Source organism: Gymnoscopelus microlampas, assembly GCF_963454915.1.
Source record: "Gymnoscopelus microlampas genome assembly, chromosome: 21".
NCBI classification, from domain to species: domain Eukaryota; kingdom Metazoa; phylum Chordata; class Actinopteri; order Myctophiformes; family Myctophidae; genus Gymnoscopelus; species Gymnoscopelus microlampas.
In genome coordinates this window covers 23,935,721-23,960,019 of record NC_139958.1, presented here as the reverse complement: position 1 = coordinate 23,960,019, position 24,299 = coordinate 23,935,721, and the positions used below count along the sequence as shown (strand labels likewise).

Here is a 24,299-nt window from a genome sequence, read left to right as displayed (position 1 = left end):
ACACACACACACACACACACACACACACACACACACACACACACACACACAGAGGCCCAAAATACTGTACCTGTGAATGTGAATATCGTTGCTGTCGGGCAGAAACCTCTTATCTCCATATGTTAACTTTTTGTATTTTTTTTCATAAATTAGTTGTGATGCTGTAGTATGACACAGTAGACTGTGTCATACTACAGCATCACACAAAATTATCAAAAGTATAGCAGATATACATCTTTTATTACTTTTGTTACATCTAATGTTTTCTGGTTGGTTGATTTGGTCAAGTTATTGACTTCAGACTCAGACATATTGATCTTTATTAACAACTTGAACCCTAGCGTCCCTATTCTGGGGGGAATGTTCACCAACGCGTCACATTGTGAGCTTGTGGCACCTACATTTCGATTTAGGGTAAAAAAGAGCAGACCAAGTATAGAGCCAACTCAGGTTAGGTTTACTATTGATGGTTTAAGACTTTAAGTGGTTAAATTAGCATTGAACCTCCCATAACTGATAATGGTTTCTTACCCTAGAAGTGACTTTGACCAAATTTGACGCATGCACATGAAAGCTACTGTACTTATTGCCTGGGTCCCTCCAGGCCATAGAACCCACCCACTCCACTGAGTGGACTGCTGACAATTCAGTCCGATATCACGCTAAGCTTCTTGAGCATTCTAGCTCAGTTATTTAAGGTAAAAACCCATCCTGGACAAAGACCAAATTTATGGTTTTGCACAGTAATTGTGGAGCAGAAAAGCTGTTGTGCAGACTTTTTCCCTTTGATGATGTAACTCATTTTGCCCTGCACCAAAAATGGATGTGCATTATATTTTCTTGTGAACTAGTAAAGACCAATCCCTTACCTAATTAATATTAGCTATGGCTATGCAACTGATCACACTGTCTTATTCAGAAGGAGTGGTGCTATAAAGCTGTTTTCACCTTGTGGATGAAAATCTGACACTCAAGTTCCCTATTTAGTGACTCTATAGGGACTTATTTCATGCATAATACCCCCGGTTTATGAGCCTATTAAAGTTATATTATCACATTGGTTGACAATATATTAGTTATGATACTGTCAGAGAATATCATCCAAAGTGCACTGTACAGTTTTGTGTGTAAGGGCAAGTTTGCATCTGCAGTGAAATAGATTATGCATGCACATCCATATGTACGCACAGATGCCTGTCAAATGTAGATGTGTACAGTAGCTCAATGATGAAATATGTCACCACATTTCTCCCTCACAACCCCTTAAAATTGATTTACTTGTCAAATTATTATACAGTGAAGATTGCCCCCTCTCATTTGTAGGGTATTTTGACAGTGTGGACTGCAACGTGCAATTTTCTCTCCCAAAGTTTCATTTTAAAGTCACATATAAGACTGTGTACAGTTCCTGGGCACCAGCTGTGATATGATTACTATAGGGATATAAATTCATTAAAATGGCAGTGATACTGTAGGTGACCTAGCGTGTCAAGACTATTGGATATACCATTTATCAAAAGATTTGTCCAGATTGCGCTACATTCTCTCTCTAGATTCCCAGATTATTATCTGTTGGTAATGTTCTTCTGCACACCGGCCCTGCTGTAACTCAGCAAGCTTCAAAGAATTTCTATTGTGCAAAGTACAATACTCCATACTCTATGATACTGATACCATAGTTATATTTCAGACATCTGTTGTTCACAGTGGGAGATCCGTCAGAAGGAGGGTGCCTTTACGCAGTGTTGTCAGGCAGCATTACACCCACCAAAAATTGCGGTTCTTCAGCAGTTCTTTTGGCTGGTTGAGGTGCTATATATCCCCGCTGCCATACAATTAACCAGTTAAGCCCCCAGTGATTCTCAAGCTTTTTAATTTCAATTTCTCCATTTGGAACCCTCAAAGAACGCTGAGTGTCCCTGGACTACTTTAGAGGTCCTCTGATTCTTCACCATAGTTTAGTCACATCTAAAAAACAAAAAATGGCTGTTATTAAAAAGAAGAAAAGCAGTGGCTCAGGAGGTAGAGTTGCCAATAGGGAATTGGAAGGTTCCTGGTTCGCTCCCCCGTGTTGGTGTCGAAGTGTCCTTCAGCAACATACCTAACCCCTAACTCCCAATGAGCAGGCTGGTGCCTTGCATGGTTTCCTTGTGTGTGTGTGTGTGTGTGTGTGTGTGTGTGTGTGTGTGTGTGTGTGTGTGTGTGTGTGTGTGTGTGTGTGTGTGTGTGTGTGTGTGTGTGTGTGTGTGTGTGTGTGTGTGTGTGTGCTTGCGTGTGCGTGCGTGCTTGCGTGTGTGCGTGCTTGGGTGCGTGCCTGGGTGCGTGCATGCCCATGGGTGTGTGTGTGAATGGGTGAATGTAATGCACACTGTAAAGCGCTTTGGATGAAGGCACTTTAGAAATGCACCATTTACCATAAATGCACCATTCATCTAATGGATCTATAGCATCATTTGACAACTATATAGCATCTTTAAGATGGGTGCTATATAGCTCCAAAAGAGTTTAGCTTGTGATTATGAGCCAAAGAACTACTTCTAGTGGTACTTAGCACCATTTAGTGTGCAGATTGAGCAGAGATAAAGAATAGCAGAGTCTGACTTTGATTTGTTCTGTACTGATATATAGTTCAGAGAAATGCTTTAAGCATGTTACTGCCCTCCCTAAGACGGGTTGTGTTCATCATATCCCCATGCAGACAGTCAAGACATTTACAAAGCTTTCTTTTTCACATTTTTCTCATTTTTCACTTGTTTTTTATTTTTATTTAGTTTTGACTTAATTTTTAATTTCAGTTTAGTTTTCAAAGGTTTTTTTTTAGTTTAGTTTGTTTTTTATTTTTGAAAAAGCTTAGTTTTATTTTCGTTTTTTTAATAAATTAGTTTTAGTGTTAGTTTTTGTTTTTTATTGTAAAATTATTTGTCAGCTGTGAGATTCAAAAAGTTCAGAATTTATTTTGAAAAGAGCTTATAGATCTGCTATTTTCACTCTTTTTAATGTTTGAAATTATTAGGCTTATGTATGAAATATTGACATTAGTTTTGTAAACACACAATACTATTCTAATTTTAGTTAACTATAATAACCTTGCTTCTGATATCAGAATTACTTTGCCGGTGGGCATTTGCATAAAGGCCATTGCTATTTCTTCTTCTCGCCGTGCGATGACAGTTTTGCTGAGTTTTCAGAACTAGCAACATTCTTTGAGAAATGTTCTGTCTGTTTTGTGATAAATGCTTGTAGGCTATTGATGTCCTTCTCATTCAAAGAGCATCAGATTTTTACCACCCAACAAGACAACAAGATACATCAGTTGAATTGTTTGATAGAAACGCATGCATGAGCTAGCTGTGTAAAGGCACCTGGTTATAGTCACCTTTGCCCACTGTCACCAACCTGCCCCTGGGTGGTGTGCTGTGTACACACAGTAGAATCCTCAGTGTTCATTTATCCATTTGTAACTCTGAGAGTGTACACATGCATGCAACCAAATGCGGGTCCATTTGGTTGCACTCTCTCAGTGTTAAATGAACACTGAGGATTTGACTGTGTAATTGTCAAAGATACGGTGTAACTGCAGGAGATGCTCTGCATTTCTCACAGTGAATCTGTCCTCCACCTGAGATGCTAGACAGGAGTCGGATAACCCACCACTGGCTGCTGACCTCAATGTTTTCACTCAACAAACATGCTTTCAAGGGCAGAGATACTCAGCCCCCGAACAGGTTGAGAATCCCAATGATCATTAATTGATAGGGTTTGCTACCTCGTGCACGTGACTCGAATATGTAGAGGGGTTTATGACATTTGAAGAACCATTGTGTGAATAAGGAAGATGTGCCCGTCGTTTGAATTGGGACTGAAGAGTTTATATTATGTGTTAATCTGGTGCTGAAGAAAAAATGAAAATTCCCCAAAATGTCAAACTTCATTTCAGATGCAAAGGCAAACAAAACCTTTTCCAACATTTACAGAGCAAAGTGGCCTCTTAGTGGTTCACTTTGATATAATAAATAAACCATTGCATTAATTTCTACTTGAGCTGAACCTCTCAACCTAATTCACTAATGAGATTGATCTCCACGTCCCCACATTACGCAGATTAAATATTGAGCTGGACTCCATTAGTTGTATTGAGCAGACTGAAAACAGTAACCAAACCAGCAAGCATCATAGGTGAACTTCTTCAGTCTGTACAGTATAAAGGATGCTGTTAGATACTCTAGTCAATTGTTTCATCTGGGGAATAATGTCAGCACGGTGACACTGTGACCCCCGACATGTAAGGTATACAACTTTGCAGCACAGAGTGCTCTCAGTGATTAAGTAGTAGCCTACTTTGTCACTGTCGGCCAAAAACCTTGTAGCTCCATATTTAATCTTTTTATGTTTTTTTTTCATAAATGAATGCCCTCTTTTACACTCTGTCGAATGACTGTGTTGCACGAATGTAGCAAAAATAGCCGTGATTTTGTATATCTGCTATTTTCACTATTTTAGAACATGTGTTTTAGAACAAAATGTTCTCCTATAATGCATTCCCAAAATAGGGATGCCAGGTTGAAAGTGGATAAGAGTTTCTTTGGCTTTTACAAATATTGAACCAATGAAAAGTACTAGTAGTACTATATTGGATACATTGGAACACAGGCTCTTTATTTAATTTCCTGAAATGTAAAGCGTTGTGAGCTTGTAAGTCTTTTCTACGTGCAACACCGTCGTGCAACAGAGCATAAATTAGGCTTAACAATGAGATGACAAGCCAGCTCTCTGAGAGCTAACAGTTAGTACACATTAAAATCCTCCGTGTTAATTCAACTCCGAAGAGTGTATGAATGGAACCAAATGGACCTGTAAGGGTCCATTTGTGTTTTACTATGTAGTAGTTGGCCTTGAATTGGTCACCCAATGCTCTGTATGTTCAGACATCTATTGTGCCATGCTAGTGCTTGGTTTGTGGGACGTCAAGTGTATCAGCTAGTCTCTCATAGAGGAACTTGATGCATGTGCGTGCGTGCGTGCGTGCGTGCGTGCATGCGTGCATGCATCCGTCCCACTGTCTGTCTGTCTGTCTGTTTGTCTGTCTGTCTGTCTGTCTGTCTGTCTGTCTGTCTGTCTGTCTTTCCGTCCATCCATCCATCGGTGCGTGCATGGGTACATTTTTGCATGTTTGAATATTTTGTTGTCAAAATGCCTACAGTACTTAAGCTACCTGCTATAGAAATGCACTAGTTCATTAACTCCATGCTGTGATATTATATATCAGCCTCGGTGGACCCTTTCTTTTTGAGGCTTGAGTCTCTAGTCATCAGACATCACAATCCACCACACAACATACACATTTCTAATTATTATTCCCAGTGTATGCCGCCCCCCATTATAAGTATTGGTTCTGCCACTGGCATGGAATATTTGATGCTTAGCGGTAAAGAGCCCTTCAGTATTGTATTTCAGGTCAGCCATTAACATAATTGCTTTTACCCACCAAGTAGGCTTTTCTTTCGCAACCCAGGTTTAAATGTTTAATTACATTGTTTTGAGGCAACAAACTTTTGTAAATGCCTTTGTGCCAGGATAGGGCTAGTCCAATACAAAATGAAAGCCTTTCACTGTGTGTGCAAACAATACATGTGTTTTTGCTGTTTTCACAGCGTCGTTCTGGGGAGTTAGAGAGCGTTTGTCACAGTGCAGGAGCAGCTTGTGTTTCCATGTCTAAATTACACTCCCTTGGAAAGCTTAACAAGAAGGGCCCTGGTTAGAGTTACACACATCTCTGACAGATGTCAGTGTCTTCGAGGAGCGTGAGGCCTGATTTATACTTTGTCGTGCGGCCGTGTCACGCGCCGAAAATAGCAAGCTCACCTGCAGGCTCACAGTGCTCGCGTCTATTTTTGGCACATATAATTAAGCACTAGTGAACGTGTGTGAAAAGAGCAACTACTTATGAAACCTTTAAACGATTTCAGTTTTTTTTTTTTAAAGTCTTCATAGACACATTTATTGTGGCTTTATGGTGCTTTTCAGGAGCTGTGTTGTTTTTGCAGGAATATGGTTTATTTGTAGAAAATGCTGCATTGCTTGCATGTCCACTTGTCTTGTTTTCGTCATGCACGATTTGTTTGCTTTGAGCTGCCAGTTTGCTCTGAGCAGCCAGCCACCAGTTTTTGGTGGTTCTTGTTTGGCTTGAAAATGGGCTATGAATTAGCATTTGCGTGAATAATCAAAGGTCTTTGTGTTAACCACAGCCTGATTCATATTTCAGCTACTTGAAAATAGCTGATCTGTAAGCTCACTACACGTTGTGAAACGACGCGTTGTGAGCTTGTAGATCTACTGTTTTGAAAGAATGTTGATGGTTGGTTGATATGGCGGTGCTATAGTATCAAGGTGCGTGTGAAATCATGAGGCTTTAGCATGCCGAACACTCATGTGTCTGTGATGTGCGGGTGGATCTAACATAATTTTCAGTGGGTGTACATACTGTATGTAATTTCCTCATGGCTTTGATCCACAGCATGTTGAATAAAAGCTTTCTATGGCCGCAGGAGATATACTGTAATTCCATTTCCGTCATTCAAGATTTTGTGTAATGCATCACCTCCAAATATACAATCTGGGTCACTCATCCCATTACACTTCAAGCAATTGGACTTTTTTTCCCCACACTCTAATGAGAAATTCAGAGTTAAACTAAATAGGAGACTTGTTGGCAGGATGTCAAGTCAAAATGTCTGACTTCTTGGTTTATTTATTGCCTTTTTTTTGCTCAGAGACATATCTGAAATATTAAAACTTGTGCTTTTGACTCAATATAGTAACACATTTGTCTACTACTGCATGCTGTATTTGAACCTTATTCACTCTTAGACATTGAAAATGCAAATCACATGCTTTGCAGAGCCAAGATGCACCAGACTTGATTGATCAATTGATTGAATACTTTATTAGAAGTTTGCAGATGAAAGTACCGGTACAGTTCAATACAAGGTCAGTTAATAGGAATTTAAAAAACCCAAGAAAGCTATTGGCTTGTTTCCATTGGGGTCCACACTAATTTTGCATACTGTAGCTGTCTTTCTGGCAGATATCGCTACAAGTTGCTTATGTAATTACAAAGCGTTACAAAATAGTTTCAGTCAAGATATGGTCTCTGAAGGCATACTCTTTCCACTTTTGATCGATAGTTTATGCTGGATCAGTTTGTAATAGATCAGTGATTCTCAAAGTGAGGTCCGGGGACCCCCAGGGGTCCTTGAGTGGGTTCTAGGGGTCACCAGCAAAATTGGCTAATCAAAATCAGTTTAACTACTTTAAACCTATACATCAGCTGTTTGAAAATAGCCGATCTACAAGCTCATAACGTGTCCACGATCCGACTTTGTGGGTTGTGTGCTTGTAGATCTGCTATTTTCAAAAGAATGTTGGAAATTCTTGCAAAATTTGGAATACTTTTTACACGTGTTAACAACAAAAATCTTGTATGAGAGTCCCAGTCACAAAATATGTTTTTGATGGGGGTCCTTGACATGAAAAAGTTAGAGAACCACTGCTATAGATTCAGCTACCAAGAAAAGTCTTCTTGAATTTGCTGAGAGCAACATTTCGTGAAATATCTGCTGCCACTTGTGACGGCCCGTATACAGGCAGAGGACCTTGGAGTGAGGAGAGGCTTCAGCATTGCCTGTCATAAAGAGGAGTTATTTGGAAAAATGCAGTGGAAGCTAACATAGCCTGATAGTGATGAATGTGCAGTGGTGGTTTACTTAAGTATTGTACTTAAGTACAGTGTTGAGGTGCTTTTACTTTACTTGAGTATTTTCATTTTTCAACACTTACACCTCACACTACATCTCAGAGGTAAATATACGTTTGACTCCACTACAATTGTAGTTGACTATGGTGGTCTTTGGGGTGGCTATACACTGCAAAGTCCTGAGTGTACATTCACTATAACTCTCAGGGTTAAATGGACACTCAAGATTTTGCAGTGCATTGAGCAATGAATCCTGGACCTGATAGAGAGTGCTAGATTGGATTGAAAATGATGGAGGGAGGGGAGGAAGGGGGGGAAAAAGAGCAAGGGTATGCACCAGAAGAGGCAGAATAGAGTGATAAAAGCCTGATTTATTCTTCGTCATACGATGGAGTCACGCGCCGAAAATCGGAAGAGGATAGGGTGGAAGAGAGTGCTGAAGAGGAGTGAACTCCCCAGTGAAATGGCCGACCTTCTGGTCTGTGAGGCCAAGAGACAAGAAGCTATGCTAATGTGGTGATGGCAGATGTTCTCATCAGTATAACGCTTTGAAGCTGAAAATGCTTGCCACATGCTCCCTAACCCTTACAGTTTGGCTGAACGGTTTACTGCTAATATAACACTCGATAACTTACAAAACAAAATACAAAATGTTAATTGAGACTTTAGGCTCCTTGTGACTTATTGTAATTCAGGTTTAAATAAAATACTAATATTTTTAAAAGAGAGACAGGAAAAGACCAACACTTCAAGAAAGAGAATGTTCCTTTCTTGACCTGTCATGTGCGAGCATTTCTATGACCTGATTACGCACCCGATTACCTAATTATTTGGGCTATTTAACAAGAGTGCAAACTATTTCTCTCAATTCTGCTATTACCAATAATTAGCCGCTTAAACCCTATATACTTAGTTGACCGGAGTCACCGGGGCTCTATACTGTATTAGCCCCTTAACGTTTTCCCTCAACAGCGACAAGCTCACAATACGTTGCAACACGTCACATTGTGAGCTTGTAGATCACCTATCTGCAGAATGTTTGCCCCAGAATAGGGGATGCTAGGGTTCCAGTTTGCTACTTAAACACCATGTTAACAACACATGTTCATTTGCTTTGCAGTTATTCATGGTGGACAATGCAGCTGATGACTGGAGGATAGCCATGACCTATGAGCGAATTTTCTTCATCTGCTTGGAGATCCTGGTGTGCGCCATCCATCCCATCCCGGGGAACTACACGTTCACCTGGACGGCACGTCTGGCGTTCACCTACACGCCCTCCAAGACAGATGCGGACGTGGATATCATCCTGTCAATCCCCATGTTCCTGCGGCTGTACCTCATTGCTCGTGTCATGCTGCTGCACAGCAAGCTCTTCACGGACGCCTCGTCACGCAGCATCGGCGCGCTCAACAAGATCAACTTTAACACCCGCTTTGTGATGAAGACCCTCATGACCATCTGCCCTGGAACCGTGCTTCTGGTCTTCACCATCTCGTTGTGGATCATCGCAGCGTGGACTGTCAGAGCATGCGAGAGGTGCTTGGAGCCGCCCGTCTCACACTTTGCTTTGTGAAAATATGAATAGGACCCAGACACAGATTCGGACACAGCTCTATGGTCCCTCAGCTTAAAGGGATAGTTCACCCCCAAAATGACTTTTTTTCTATCAATTAGTCACCCCATGGAGACTTGAATTCATGGATATTTTTTTTTTTTTGTCCCATTCCTAAGTCAATAATTTGATGACCGGCAGCGGTTCCGGTAGGAGACACAAAGAGTCTCCTTTGTGTCTCCTACCGGAACCGCTGCCTACCGGTCCACTGGTCATCAAATTATTGTATCCACGAATTCAAGTCTCTATGGGGTAACTAATCGATAGAAAAAAGTAATGTTTTGGGTGAACTATCCCTTTTAAGGGTTGGGGTTGGAGTTGGTTTGGGGTTAAGGGCCCTTTATACTTGTTTGCACACTGGTGGCGTGTACAGAAAATAACGGATCTACAAGTTCACAGTGTGGCACACTGCAATGCATTGTGAGCTTGTAGATTGGCTATTTTTGGTTGAGGGAACATAATCCCAAACACATGCATGGATCAACGAGAAGAGATCTTAGCTCATGTTGCATAATGAAGTTAGATAAGATAAGAGCTTTTCACAAACAGAAAGGTATCCCTACAATTTTATTTCCTCGGATGTCATTTAAGATTACGTGCTGACGGCAGTCTTTTAACTTCTGAATTAATCATGAATGGATAGAGGAGTTGGAGGATGTGGTTGATTTCCCATATGCCTATAGGTTTTGCAAGCTAATGTATTTTTGATTACAGATACCACGACAGCCAGGACATAACCAGCAACTTTCTAGGAGCCATGTGGTTGATCTCAATCACTTTTCTAACCATTGGATATGGGGACATGGTCCCCAACACATACTGTGGAAAAGGAGTCTGCCTCCTGACTGGCATTATGGTGAGAAGACAAATATAGTTCTAGTGATGATACAGTTCAATTGCTATTGCCTCAATTTATAGAATTCAGAAATGTATTGTGTTCCTGAGAGTTAGGGCGGCCAAAAATGAGTAGGTAGAGAGGCCGTCGACACATACACTGGGAATTGCACCGCCCAGTGTATGTGTCGAAGTGTCCCTGAGCAAGACACTTAACCCTAAACCGTGCCCTCATCAGTGCTATCTGAGCAGCCATCAGCATGGTGAAGCAATAAAAACAATTCCCCCACCCCCCCAGGGACCAGAAGGTACTACTGTTTCCTTACTTTGTCAGTCAATACTTGTAAATGTGCATTTTGTGTCCACTTGGGTGGCGCAGCGGTATGGATTCTAGGGGTCCACGATTGGAGTCTAGGGGTTCAAATCCAATCCAGGGAGGGAAGCCAGGGAGGGAAGCCAGGTAGGGAGCGTGATCTTTGTCACTGCATGTCCTCCTATGGGCTGGGGCGGCACCTGTCAGCGGGGAATGTTGAACGGGATGAGTAGGACGGAGGTCCTACATTCTCCCCGTTGGACTACTCTCACTCACTGGTAAGTGAGCCAGTAAGGTACACTATCAATCAGGGACAACACAGAAATGTGTGTGGCGGAGTTAATTGGCAAGATGACTAAATTGGGAGAAAGAAAGAGGTATAATTGGCTATTTTGTGATTGATGATTCCATATGCAGATTTCATAATGCTGTTTGTTTCTGCTTATCGTAACTTTCCAGCATAATTAACTTTTGACAAACAGATGAAACATGCAGTATGAATGCCATGTTTATAGTTCTGTCATTTTACAGGGTGCTGGCTGCACGGCCTTGGTGGTGGCTGTGGTGGCAAAGAAACTGGAATTAACCAAAGCTGAAAAACATGTCCATAATTTTATGATGGACACCCAGCTAACAAAAAGAGTAAGTCAAATCCTCCGTCTCATTGACTTCATAACATCATATTTGAGTTAAGATACTGGAGTCAAAACCATTTTATTTATTATTATTTCTTTTTTTTTATTGCCTATTATCGCATGCTCAAAATAAGGATGCCAGATTGAAAGTAATGAAAGTAATTGTTGTTGTTTTTTCCCCTTTCCCCTCGTGGTTTAGGTGAAAAATACAGCTGCGAATGTTCTCAGGGAGACTTGGCTCATCTACAAGAACACCAAACTGGTGAGGAAAATGGATCATGCCAGAGTCAGAAAGCACCAGAGGAAATTCCTCCAAGCCATTCACCAGTAGGTACCACCCTCTCAGCTTTGACCCTGCCTGTCATGTTGGTATAATTTAAACCTTTTGTTCAGCAGAAAGTTCCTTTGGCAAACCTGTGGAGTACAAACCTGAAATCTGAATTGTTTGACACCTGTAGCAAAACAGAATGTCTGTTGAAATTGAATGATTTTTGTATTCATACGCTTGTTTCACCTGACTGACACCTGATTTACTTTATATTAATGAATCTAATATAAAGACAATTAGCTGACATAGAGATTATTCTCCAAAGGTAAACAGTGTAAACATTTAGTATATTTACAAGCATTTTCTTGGGAAATTAAATTTGAATTAAAGAGTAGTTCACCCAAAAAATTACATATCTTCTATCAATTGCACACCCCATGAAGCATTGAATCCATGGAGATTTTTTTGTTTTTGTTGCATTCCTATGTCAATAATTTGATGACCGGCGGCAAGATGCTAATGTATCCGGTAGGAGACTCAAAGAGTCTCCTTTGAGTCTCCTACCGGAGAGACCGCCGGTCATCAAATTATTGGCTTAGGAATGCGACAAAAAACTAAAAATCTCTATGTATTCCATGCTTCATGGGGTGTGTAATGGACAGAAAATAAGTAATTTTTTGGGTGAACTACTCCTTTAAGGCTAAGTTAACTGTTAATTTCGGTATGGGAAGTTCTAACAAAAACAGGAATAACTACATACCTAATATGACACTTGTGTAATTATTTCATGCTTCCTATCATCTTTTTCATGGAGAACATTTAATGACTTAAGATTTGAATAATTGTCCTGGATATGCATTATTCCTTTCATTCACAGGTTAGCAGAGATTCTCTTAAAACTCAATTACTCTTTAAGTGTTCAAAGATTTACAGAAGTCACAGCATCTATCTATCTATCTATCTATCTATCTATCTATCTATCTATCTATCTATCTTGTCTATCTTGTCTATCTATCTATCTATCTATCTATCTATCTATCTATCTATCTATCTATCTATCTATCTATCTATCTATCTATCTATCTATCTATCTATCTATCTATCTATCTATCTATCTATCTATTGCATCCTGCTGTCAGGTTGGTAATTGTCTGTCCTTGTGCACTTTAGCTGTGGGTCAGATATCAGGCTGACACATCTGCCATTCCCATTTTCTACTGGTTGGTCAGACATTTACCTGTCGGTGAGGCTCTTAGTGGGTCTCCCGGGACCTTCTGATGTCTAATTTATGCCCCATGCACAACGGCATCGTGCGCTGAAAATAGCCGACCTGCAAGCTCACAACGCGTTGCGAATGCGACGCATTGTGAGCTTGTAGGTCGGATATTTACGCCGTGCGACACCACCGTGCGACTAAGTATGAATCAGGCGTGAGAGCTACCCATCTCCAACACAGTATTGATTTGAGTTGCATCTTCATTTTGGTCAGTTATTTTTTCAAGTATAAGCTACCTTCAACCTTCTTTCAGTAAGTTGCAACTAAGATGCTCGATGCTAAAGGGAAATCTGCATAGACTTACACCACGGTCATGACTGGTCATGACACATATGCAGATTAGTCTTGAGTACAATTCTCCCTGTTTGTTTGGTTTCTTGTTTCTTTCTTTCTTTTTTAGTTTGTGATTTTATGTATGTAACTGGGTCTGCGTGGTTTCCCGTGTGCAACTTTGATTTGCTCATGTATCTTTTGAATGTACATTGTTTGTTTTCAAAAGGCATTAAGAGGTTCAATTATATGGTAGAGAATATTGTCTGCTGCTGCAACCCCCATCCGAGATATTGCCGTTTAATAGCCTTTTGTTATGGTTGCTTTGTCAAGTTATTATGTCCTTAGTGTTGTATTCGGGCTATTTGTGGTGCCGATGACAACATCTCATGTCCACCCCCTGTTCTCTAGGACAACCTAATAATGGAAATCCCTTGAAGCTAAAGCCAAATCTACAAAAGAACCAGATTCAGTGGTTAAAAAAATATATAGTTCCTGCTGCGTACGCAAGGACAAATACTCAGCATGTTGTCATGTCTTTCCGATATCTTTTGATACAGATTCAGATAGGTTAAAGACAGACTGGTTTTTGCACGAGGAGGGAGTGTTTGTATCTTTGATTATTAAGTAGGCTGCAGGCCTACATGACTTGTAGAGGCAAGTCTTAAGGCTAATTCATATGTGTGAACAACAGTGTTGTATGTCAAAAATGTTGTATTCTCAACTGAATAACGTGTTGACACGTTTAGCATCTACGGTATGTGTTTTTTTTTTTGGTTGAAAATATGTTTTTATTGTTGTTCAAAGCCTTTTTAGGGCCCAAGGCTTCGAAGTTTATCATAGCCTAAAGTTTAGGCAGAGGCTCTGATACAGTGTCGGTGTTTAGATACAGTCTCTGTACAGTCACTGTGTTTACAATGTAAACACAGTGACTGTACAGAGAGACTGTACAGAGATGGAGTCATCTAAACAGAGACTACTATGTAAACTTTACATAGTAGTCTCTGTTTAGATGACTCCATCTAGAGAAAATTCCCAACAACAAGCGAAGTGAAGGATTTACGAAGGGACAGTCAGAGTTCATTCGGCCACTTGTTCTGAGGCAACTGTAAATGTCAAGTCAATTATCATTATGTCTTTCTTCTTGATCAAAGCTTGATCAACATTAATATTACTGAAGAGTGTATGTGAGCTGAAGTCCACTACAGCCAGGTGTCTGGATGTGAGGGGACTAGTTCAAAACCTTCATCAAATTATGCTTTAGTGTGGTTGATTCTCTGCAGCTCTCTTTGGTGTATGAAGGACAGCTGTCTGGTCTGTAGCTTTAAACACTTATTTTATACTTTACATTTTCTTTCAACGCACAAGCTCATAAAACGTAGTGAGCTTGGAGATCTGCTATATAAGATATTTTTGAAAAATCGTTAATCTGTCTAAAAATGTCAGCCTATAATGACATGCCCAAATAGGCACGCCAGGTTGAAAGCATAGAAACCCTATTCTGGGGCTAACGTTTGGCGAAAATAGCAGATCTTACATGCTCACAATGCATATCATTGCAACTCGTTGTGAGCTTGTAGATCGGCTAGATTTAAATGGTTGGGTAGGTATGACTCTGCCTAGATTCTAAGGAGTAGAATAGGAACTGATGAATGTATAGATGCCAAAGGCATCTATTTGTAGATCCATACCAACAGTTATCAAAATAAGAGCAAGGGCCACATTCAAGGTGAAAGGATTTTGGCTTTCCGAGCTGATCATTTATGATGTCATAAATGTTATAAAGTCTGGCAGCTTGTGTTCCACGTTGGTATGATAAAGTACTAAAAAAAAAAAAAAACAGCACTGGAATTATGAGTACGCTGCATCTCCCTCACTGACCTCGCTGTTATTCCTGATAGCCAGCACCTCACCACTATTGGTAGTGTGTTTCCACATGCCTCTAATACCTTATACTGTTTTCTTTATGTATATACAACTGTAAGGTTAAAATCTTTTGAAAATCATTGTCACTGCTGTTTAGAAGTGAGAGGACAGCAGAGGGATGAGGGTTGCAGCAGCCAGACCTTAACAGATTTTGCCATCTGAATATGTCTATCTGATGTTGTAATAATTCATTTGTCTACTTTATGTTTCCTTTTTTTCCTGTTTGTGTCAACACAATGCAATAGAGCTCGAAAGTAAGTCTTCGCCTCACATGTAGCTGCAGAGCTGTTGTGTGCATGCTAACGAGAAGCTTGTCTTTGAACTCAATGAGATGTGACTAAATGTGACTAAAAATTACACTCCCTCAATCGATAAGTGAAATTCATAGCACACAAATATGCTTTGGGCTTGCAAAGGCTGCATTTCATGCGACACAATCATCAATTTCTCAAGAATGTTTCATTTTATCTACTGCTATTTTTGAATAGTTATCATATCATGCCAATTTGACAACAACGCTCAATAAAGCTTGCTTTCTTTAACACTTACGAAGAACACATTTTACAACACATTATAATCAACTTACACCCTGTTACTTAGAAGATGCAATACTGCACACTGTAAACAAAACTACAACACTCCTATAGATGCTCCTAACGTGAATTTCAATTATCTGTGATGGAGGGTGTTTTTCTTTCCATTGTTGCATGAATGTGATGAAAAACTTCTTTAATCAGAAAAGCCACTGATTAAACTCCAAACAACTGTGCTTTCACGTACCGAATGATGACGGTTAGAGCTCGTTAGCAGACAAAGACCTGCTATAGCAAGTATATTCTATATCTCTCAGGTCATGTTACGCCACTTGCCAGTCATGCAGTCACACAGTTCTGGGCTCGGGTCATCTTTCGGCTTGTGGAACCATTGTTAACGCCTGTGACTACATTTGCAGCAACGCCCCCGCCATTTCTCTCTTGGATGACTTGTAGTAGAGCAACAACACTTGTCCAGTGCAAAACCACAGGGACAAATCTACACTGTAAAATCCTCAGTGTTATTTTAATCTGAGAGTGTACAATGGAACCAAAAGCCCCCTTATTGGTCCCGAGTAGGACAAATTTAGGAACTTTTAGTCCCATTTGTACACTCTTTGGATTTACAGACCCATAAGAGTCCATTTGTTTACTAACTATCCAGCCCCCCCCCCCCCGGGACCCCCAAGGACAAATGTTGAAAACCTGTGTATTATTGCATCAATAGGCAGAATTGACAGGTTGACATAGTCACTAGACTATTTGGAAGGTTGCACTTTACACATTACATGCATTATGTATGCAACCATTATGTCTTTCAATATGCTGTATAAAAATATGGCTGTTTTGGCAAGAATGAAACAACAGTCTTGGCACACTATTCCTTGGGGATCCCTTTACTAGGTTTAAAGAGGTATATGAAGGGAGAAATAACACACAGGCAAGCATGTTCTTGATAGCTCATGATCTTAGAGGATGTGTCAAACGGGAGTATGACCTAAGAGAAGAAGGTCAGGATAAGCCTCAAGTAGCTGTCCTGGTTTTCCCCAAGAGGCAGCAAATATGAATGACAGTGTTAGGCTCTCTCCTGCTCAGCACTATTCAATATAGCTACTCAGGGACAGCATGTCTTGGACAGAAACCAGCCTTGGAATGTGCATCCCGTCCATTAGTCTAACGAAAAATTAGCATTAGTCTTCCCACAATGAGGTAAACGGGGTTCATGTCAAAGAAAGCAACTCAGGAAAAATATAGGATGCAGCACTATTCAGATTCAAAGGGGTATTGAAAAGCTTAGCATAGCTGTTTTTCCTCTGATAATAGCAAAGCAAAGATTTAGAGAGCTTCCATTGAAAATTAGAACTGGCCAGGAATAGTGAATCACAGGGCAAGTATGCTTCCCCATTCTGACCCTAACTTCCACTTCTCAACGGCCCCACCTGACAGCTAATGGTCATCCAACCGTGAAATGCACAATTCTAACAGGTCTTACATCAACAGCAAAGGCATTTAACACAATGAAAATCACCATTTTAGACTGCCTCATTTTTCCTTTCATTTCAACAGACTACTTGAATAATAAAATACTATTTTGCAAGAGTATTCTCTAGTTGTGTTAGCGTCTGCTCTGTGTGAAGCATTTTGCCCCCCCTTCAGTTGTGAGGATATTTTCGCCTGTATTATCCTTGGTTGCTGTGACGCCCTCTGTTGGTCTAACTTGTCATTTTTGCTCCACTTCTGACTGTCTTCAAGACACTTACAAAAATGATCCTGCATTGCATGAGAACAAGTGAATCTACTCTAATTATCTGAGATCCCCTCTGGCCTTTCTTTCTTTCTTGATCTACGCTACTGTCATCAGTTTCACACAATCTAATTTACTTTAAGAGAATTCAGGTTTTAGAGCAATAGCCTAAATCTAGACAGTTTGTACTTGGTTCCACGGTGGTGTCGCGCACTAAAAAGAAAAGATCTATAAGCTCACGACGTGTCACACTGCAACACACTGTGAGCTTGTAGATCGACTATTTTCGGTGTGTGACAACTATGTGAAAGTAAGTATAACTCAGGCTTAAAGAGCTGGCTACTCATTGAAGTTATAGTGCCTGCTACAGCTGGCTTGGCCTTTTTATTGTCCCCAGTGCATGCATGGGTGTGGGCAGAAGAAAAAAAAACACTCTGATATCTTAAAACATCAAATCCACTGCAAAATCCAAATTGAAAGCGTATAAATGGACCCAGTGGTCCATCTTTACACTCTCTGAGTTCATCAGCACTCAGGATTTTGCAGTGTGTGGTCCAGACTCCAGAATACTGCACAGTTGCAGTTTCCAACCCCCCAGAGACCTTGAGTGAAAACACTGTCTTTAGAAGCCTAATTAAACAAGGCACGTGAATTATTTAAGCCTGGTATATGGATTAGGTGAGACTCTGGAAATAGGATATTTGGGTGATTAGATGTGTTCCATACCAACAGTTTCTTTATCCCACAAATCAATATAATTGACAAGATCAAAATCTCACATAAGATTTTATCTTACCAGCAATGTGTTTGTTTTGTTTTTTCCTATCCAGAATAAAATATACAAGATTACTGTATAGGCTGCTAAACTGATGGCTGTTAAAATCTTCTACATTTTGACAGCAGAAAATGCATATTATAACCAATATATTTTATCCAACTGAATGCACTTCTTAGCATCATCTTAGTGTCAGGGATTAAAAGGATAGTGTTCTGCCTTTCTGCGCTTTATATATGGCTTTTTGGATTATGTACTAATCAAATTAAAAAGAGCAACCTTACTTTGACCTCCAGATGAAACCTTTAGTGTGTGTGTGTGTGTGTGTGTGTGTGTGTGTGTGTGTGTGTGTGTGTGTGTGTGTGTGTGTGTGTGTGTGTGTGTGTGTGTGTGTGTGTGTGTGTGTGTGTGTGTGTGTGTGTGTGTGTGTGTGTTTACATCACAAGAGATTGTTTTATAAACAGGTATGTCAAGAAATCAGGAATGTATTAATACAGTGCATATAAAATAGGTTATTATATGATGAGAATACACGGGCCCTTATACGGGTCCATTTGGTTACATTTGCACACTGTCGGAGTTCAATTAACACTCAGGATTTTACTGTGTAGATCTTCCCCGTTCCTTCATTAGATATCCCTACAGAGACGTAGAGATGTTCACATTCTCCTCTAACCACCTGAACCCCAGCATCAATATTCTGGGGTGAACAAAAAAACTGCCGATCTACAAGTGACGCATTGTGAGCTTGTAGATCGGCTGTTTTTGGTGTAGAGGGCGGGGAAAAGCGGTCCAAGTACAGAACCAACTCAGGTCTAAGTGGCTACGGCAGATTTCTCTTTTTGTGACCTTCTTTCCACTTGCATGCAGCTGAACCAAACAGACTGACCCCCTATCAACCCCTGCATTCTCTACACACATTCTATGCATGTCCTTAGGAGTGTTCTCCGTGTGTATGCCTTGTGTGTGCACAAATCGATTCATTAACTCTGATAGCATTATTTATTGGGTTCTGAATGGTCTTGTGTTCAGATTGAGAAGTGTTAAAATGGAGCAACGCAAGCTGAATGACCAAGCAAACTCACTAGTGGACCTTGCTAAGGTAAGCTAGACTAACAGTTTACTGTTAGTTATGGACATTTTGCATTGTACATTAAGGATGGGCATCTAGCTTGAAACGTTGCATTGGTTTGTGTGATGGTATCAAATGCATGCTAATTAATTAGATTAATTTGTTTTGTGTAATGCAATCAAAGTCTACAGGTGTCAAATAAACAGACAGGCTTTTAGTATGGTCATTAACAAAAGGTCAAGCTGTGTGATTTAAGTTGTTTTTCGAATTGCCTGACACGTGGATCTATGAGGTTTGCCCTGACTTTCTTGTTTTGTTTTACAGTGTCAATGACATTATTCATGACAGGTCTCCCTAACAAAATTAACGGGAAGCACAAAACGAGAAGAAAAAAAAACGTCTGGTTCACTAAAACTATGCTTTGTTTCACTTAATGTTGTGTTTGATGTTTGTCTCCAGATGCAATAAACAGAAGTTGACAAACTGTAGGGAAAGATCAGGCAGTGTGCCAGCCTGACACAGCAGAAACTGAGTAACCTGGGCAGGGAGACACACTGTGATCTGATGATTCAGCCAGAAGTAGACAAGAGAAAGGCTGAGTGCAGTGGTGGACAAAGTATATAATCAAGTAAATACTCAAGTATTCAAAAATACAAATTGCGAAGTACATTTCCTTTTTAATATCAATGCATTGCTGTTTGAAAAAGGAAAGAAATTATATATAAAAACAAATGAAAATAGCAGATCTACAAGCTCACAACACCTTGCACTGCAACCGTTGTGAGCTTGTAGATCGGCTATTTTCACTACATTTGACATAATACTGAAGTGGTTAATTCAATATATTTTTTGTAAGTTTGGTTACCAAGAGGCCCATCCTAGAAATGTAGTGGAGTCAAAAGTACAATATTTCTATTTGAAATGAACAGTACTCAAGTAAATGTACTTAGTAGTTACTGTCCACCGCTGGCTAAGTGCTTTGACATTCATACGTCCACCGCGATCAAATTGGTTTGAGGCCAACAAGCCATGAAACGTATTAGTTAATATCACCTAATCCGCCGGCGTTGTAAAACAGCGGCTCTAGTAGGGCTGTGACATTGGATAAAATGACTCATAGCCAGAAGCATCATCATCAGGCCCTTTAATCATTGTCATAATGGCTTCTCACCGTCAGAGGGCAGTATAGCATTAAATCATCTCTGAATGCTCCCAGTGGATGAATGAAACCATATAATGGGGCTTAAAATATCTTTGGTAGCCGCATAGCCACTGCAGAGCCCTGTGAAATCGTTCAGATTGCATTGTGTCTCACTAGTTCTCACATTCTGAAGTGTAACATGAGGCGTTTGGTTCTTCATTTAGATTACCAAAACAATATTGTATTTTCTCAGCATTTTATTTCACACTTGTTAATGCAAATGAGGCTACACACATGCACACGCACACACGCGCACGCACGCACGCACTCACTCGCTCACTCGCCCACGCGCGCACGCGCGCACACACACGCACACGCACGCACACACACGCACACACACACACACACACACACACACACACACACACACACACACACACACACACACACACACACACACACACACGCAGCACATAGACAAAACAACAACAACAACAACTCTGTTGCCTCCTTTACCCATTTTCTTTCATCTCTGTCATCCAGAAACAGTTTGATCGTTCCAGGCAGTGGCTTTGTTGTATGGCTGTGGATCAATATGGTCCTGATATATGCTTGCAGCAGCATTTTCATCCTGTGCTCATTATATATGTTCTTTGTCCATGCTTTACTACCAACAGTACTGACCTGTTCCCTGGGTTGGCTCTATGTTATGGGATTTCTATGTAATGTATTCCAACTTCATTCAATAACTGTTTACAGACGAGGCCCAGACATGAGTTAATCAGCTGCATGTCAGTGTCCAATTCATTTTGCAATGTAATTCTCTATGTCAAAATAGAGAATTATATTGCAGCTGGATGGCATATTTCTAACTATTGACTTTGACCATGTAGTGTTAGGTTACATGTTTCCGAACATATCTATTACAATTACAATTATAATCTTTGGTGAATCATTAAATTGGTTATCTACTGTACAGTAGGTAAGGTCATGGCTAAGCCTGATTTATACTTCGTCATACGATGATGTTGGGTCCCGAAGAAAGCATGCTTCGTGTTGTGGAGTATGATGGAGTATAAATTAACCATAAGTTGTTTGAATGGCTGTCAACAGCTCGTTGGTCCTCAATGGATCAGTGTGATTCAGAAAAGCAACCCATCCCATTACTGCTGCCTCAAATGAGAAGAGGACAAGGTAAGTGATGGATGCCATTGCCCCCAAGGCTATCAGTGATTACTCTCCTAGTGAATAATACCTCACTACCCACCCAGCAGCCTCCCATACTCCCATCTGCCATCTCCTCCTCCTCTTGAGTCAGCAGTCTACAATGTGTGGTCTGGAAATCTTAAAGCATGGATGTACAGTACATAATCAAATACAACAGCCTTATCTCGTATTGTTTATAAAAATAATTGAAACGTATCGAGACCGAATATGAACACAAACCTATGTAGTTTATTGTCTCCGCCAGGCCGAAGCTGTGGCAGAGACTATGTTTTGCACCCTGTCCGTCCGTCCGTCCGTCCGTCCGTCCGTCCATCTGTCTGTTAGCAGCTAATCTCCGGCAACGAAGGCAATGAAACTGTGCACACACACTCCCTGATGCCAGAGCCAAACCTCTGCCCCAAATTTTTCAGGTCTGCCTGTTATAGCACCACCAGGAGGCCAATTTTTGCAAAACATTTTTTTTATATTACTCCTACAGGAGTGTCCGAACATCACGCAAATTGGTACACAGTATCTCTATAGTCATGTGATCAACACGGATCTGTCCGATTCTTCATATTCCATCCTGATTGGCTAAGATTGGCTTCCAACGGTTGCAGGATTGGTTCGTTTTGAACAAAATGCCTCAAATCATGAATGCAGCTGCAATTTGCGAAGTTTTTTGCGCGCACATTCCCACTAGGGTGACTAGGCCGAGGAAAAAATGAAACTTGAACATTTTCAAATCTGCCTCATGTGGCACAATAACAGGCAGATTCGTGTTTTTATCTATAACTGCACCAATCTGCGTAAAACTTTGCACGCATACTCCCTAGAGGAAAAACCTCTGCCCTGCATTTTTCACATCTGCCTTTTATAGCGCCACCAGGAGGCCGACTTTTGTAAAACATTTTTTTAATATTAATTACTCCTTCAGATTCTGTCCAAAAATCACGCAAATCGGTACGCAGTATCTCTATAATCATGTGATCAAGACGGAGCTGTCCAATTTTTCATATTCCATCCTGATTGGCTAACATTGGCTTCCAAAGTTTGCAGGATTGGTCCGTTTTGAACACAATGCCTCAAATCATGAACGCAGCGTGCAATTTTTGTGAAATGTTGCACGCACATTCCCACTTGGCAGAGGAATAAATGCCACCCTTTTCACATTGGCCTGTTATAGCGCCACCAGCAGGTACATTTTTTAACAAAATGCCTCAAATCATGAACGCGATAGCCGTGAAAAGCCTAGGAGGAAATTGCACCATTTTCACATTAGTGACATTGGTCTATTATAGCGCCACCAGGAGGTTTCAATAACCTACCTGACCTGGCGGAGACCTGTGCTCCGAAGAGCACTTTTTCTAGTTTGTTTTGTTTTCTGTTTTACAAGGTTGGAGGCCCCAGCCTGCATAAAAACCTGTATTTGTTGACAAGCTTTCTTATCAGGCTTTTCTCTCCTGTCTTGTCTCCAACAATGAACTGCTTTTGTTTCAAGGTTATAACTGTTTTGCTTAAGAATAACTGATATGTCCAAACCATAACTTTACATTCTCCTTTACCCTGCTTTGCTTAGACGGTAAATGATTGCACTTCATAGAATCCCCACTCTGCTTTGAGTAGGGAAGAGGTGAGCAGTTGATGTCAAATTGCAGGTACCAGCATGGAATCCTCCAACCTCCGAGCAGGGTCATTTCTGAACTTCATTCTCAACTATGTATAATGGGTTCTTGAGAGCTGTGCTTATATATTTGACTTTCTTTCCTCTTGTTTTCTGCAGGTGTGCATTCTGAATACATAATTTTTGTTGATAAAGTGTTTTATCTTTGCCAACACTATAGCCAAGAGTGTTCGGATGACTCAGAGCAATTTCATCCCTTTGGGATTAGTCTAGTGAAGTAGTGAAGCAAGTACCTTATTCCTACATTTGTCTTTTTGTCTTGAGTAATTGACATAATGCCGTAGAGACCTCCGTCACAGTTCGAAGGCGACAATGCTGAGTGTTTCATTTTCCCCCTGTCCCAGACTCAGAACGTCATGTACGACATGATATCAGACCTGAATGACAGAGGAGAGGACATGGAGAAGAGGATCGCCCTCTTGGAGACCAAACTGGAGACCTTGCTGGGGAACTTGCAGGCCTTGCCGGGCTTGATCAGCCAGGTGATCAGCCAGCAGCACAGGGACTTCCTGGAGGTGCAACTCCAGCCGTATGACAAACACAGCCCTGAGCGCTCACAGTCAGTGTCCAGACGGAGATCATCCTCCACAGCTCCCCCCACCTCCTCAGAGAGCAGCTAGAGTCCAAGGGGAAGGCCTCCACTGAAGACTTTTGCCATCATATGGCCAAGTTGCATTTATCGTAAAGCCTTATGGTTTCAATATGTATTATCCAAATTCTGATGACAGAATCCAAGGTACCGGGGGACAATGCATTTTAAAAGGATAACTTCATGCTGTTATTTGTTTTTTATTACCTCAAAAGATGTTGTTATCCTTGCTCTGGTGACATGACCATGAATAATGGCGCTTCCCTCAGTAAAAACTAAAAGGCCGATTGATGGTGGCTATGTCAAAGAACTGTACTCCATCTCTATGCAGAGGTAACCTGTTTTAGGTGGCAAGGTTACCAAGTGTGAGAATATTGCACTAAAATAGTGCTTCTCACAGACTTTGTGCTTCTGCTGGCTTGATTCAGATACCGTGTTCCTCAAAGCAAACTGGAAAACCATGCAACCTGTCAGTCAGGGAGCATAACAGCTATTCTTTTGTTGAGGAAAAGTGCTGTGTTTGATGGACTAAACTGAACTGACAACAGAGGGCAGAAGAAGGTTGCTCCTACACACTGTCACTCAGAGATAACTTATAAAGCTTGAAATGAGGAGGAAAAAAGCATATATCTTTTAGGTTAGAAACAGCATCAAATATAGTGGTT

At 40.7% G+C, this 24,299-nt stretch overlaps 1 protein-coding gene across 3 annotated transcripts in view; it reads left to right on the top strand.

The window, feature by feature from the left end:
• Nucleotides 1–24,299, top strand: part of kcnn2 (potassium calcium-activated channel subfamily N member 2) — a gene marked incomplete at its 5' end in the record, with an annotated part of 29,494 nt that overhangs the window by 4,981 nt on the left and 214 nt on the right. For all 3 annotated transcript variants that reach the window (XM_084047926.1, XM_084047925.1, XM_084047927.1), the window contains 6 exons: nt 8,874–9,292; nt 10,083–10,224; nt 11,047–11,157; nt 11,350–11,477; nt 18,975–19,044; nt 23,390–24,299. The exon at nt 23,390–24,299 is cut by the window's right edge and continues 214 nt beyond it. In XM_084047926.1, coding sequence (XP_083904052.1) covers nt 8,874–9,292; nt 10,083–10,224; nt 11,047–11,157; nt 11,350–11,477; nt 18,975–19,044; nt 23,390–23,665 — 1,146 coding nt within the window. In that variant the 3' untranslated portion in view covers nt 23,666–24,299. The remainder of the gene's footprint in view (nt 1–8,873; nt 9,293–10,082; nt 10,225–11,046; nt 11,158–11,349; nt 11,478–18,974; nt 19,045–23,389) is intronic.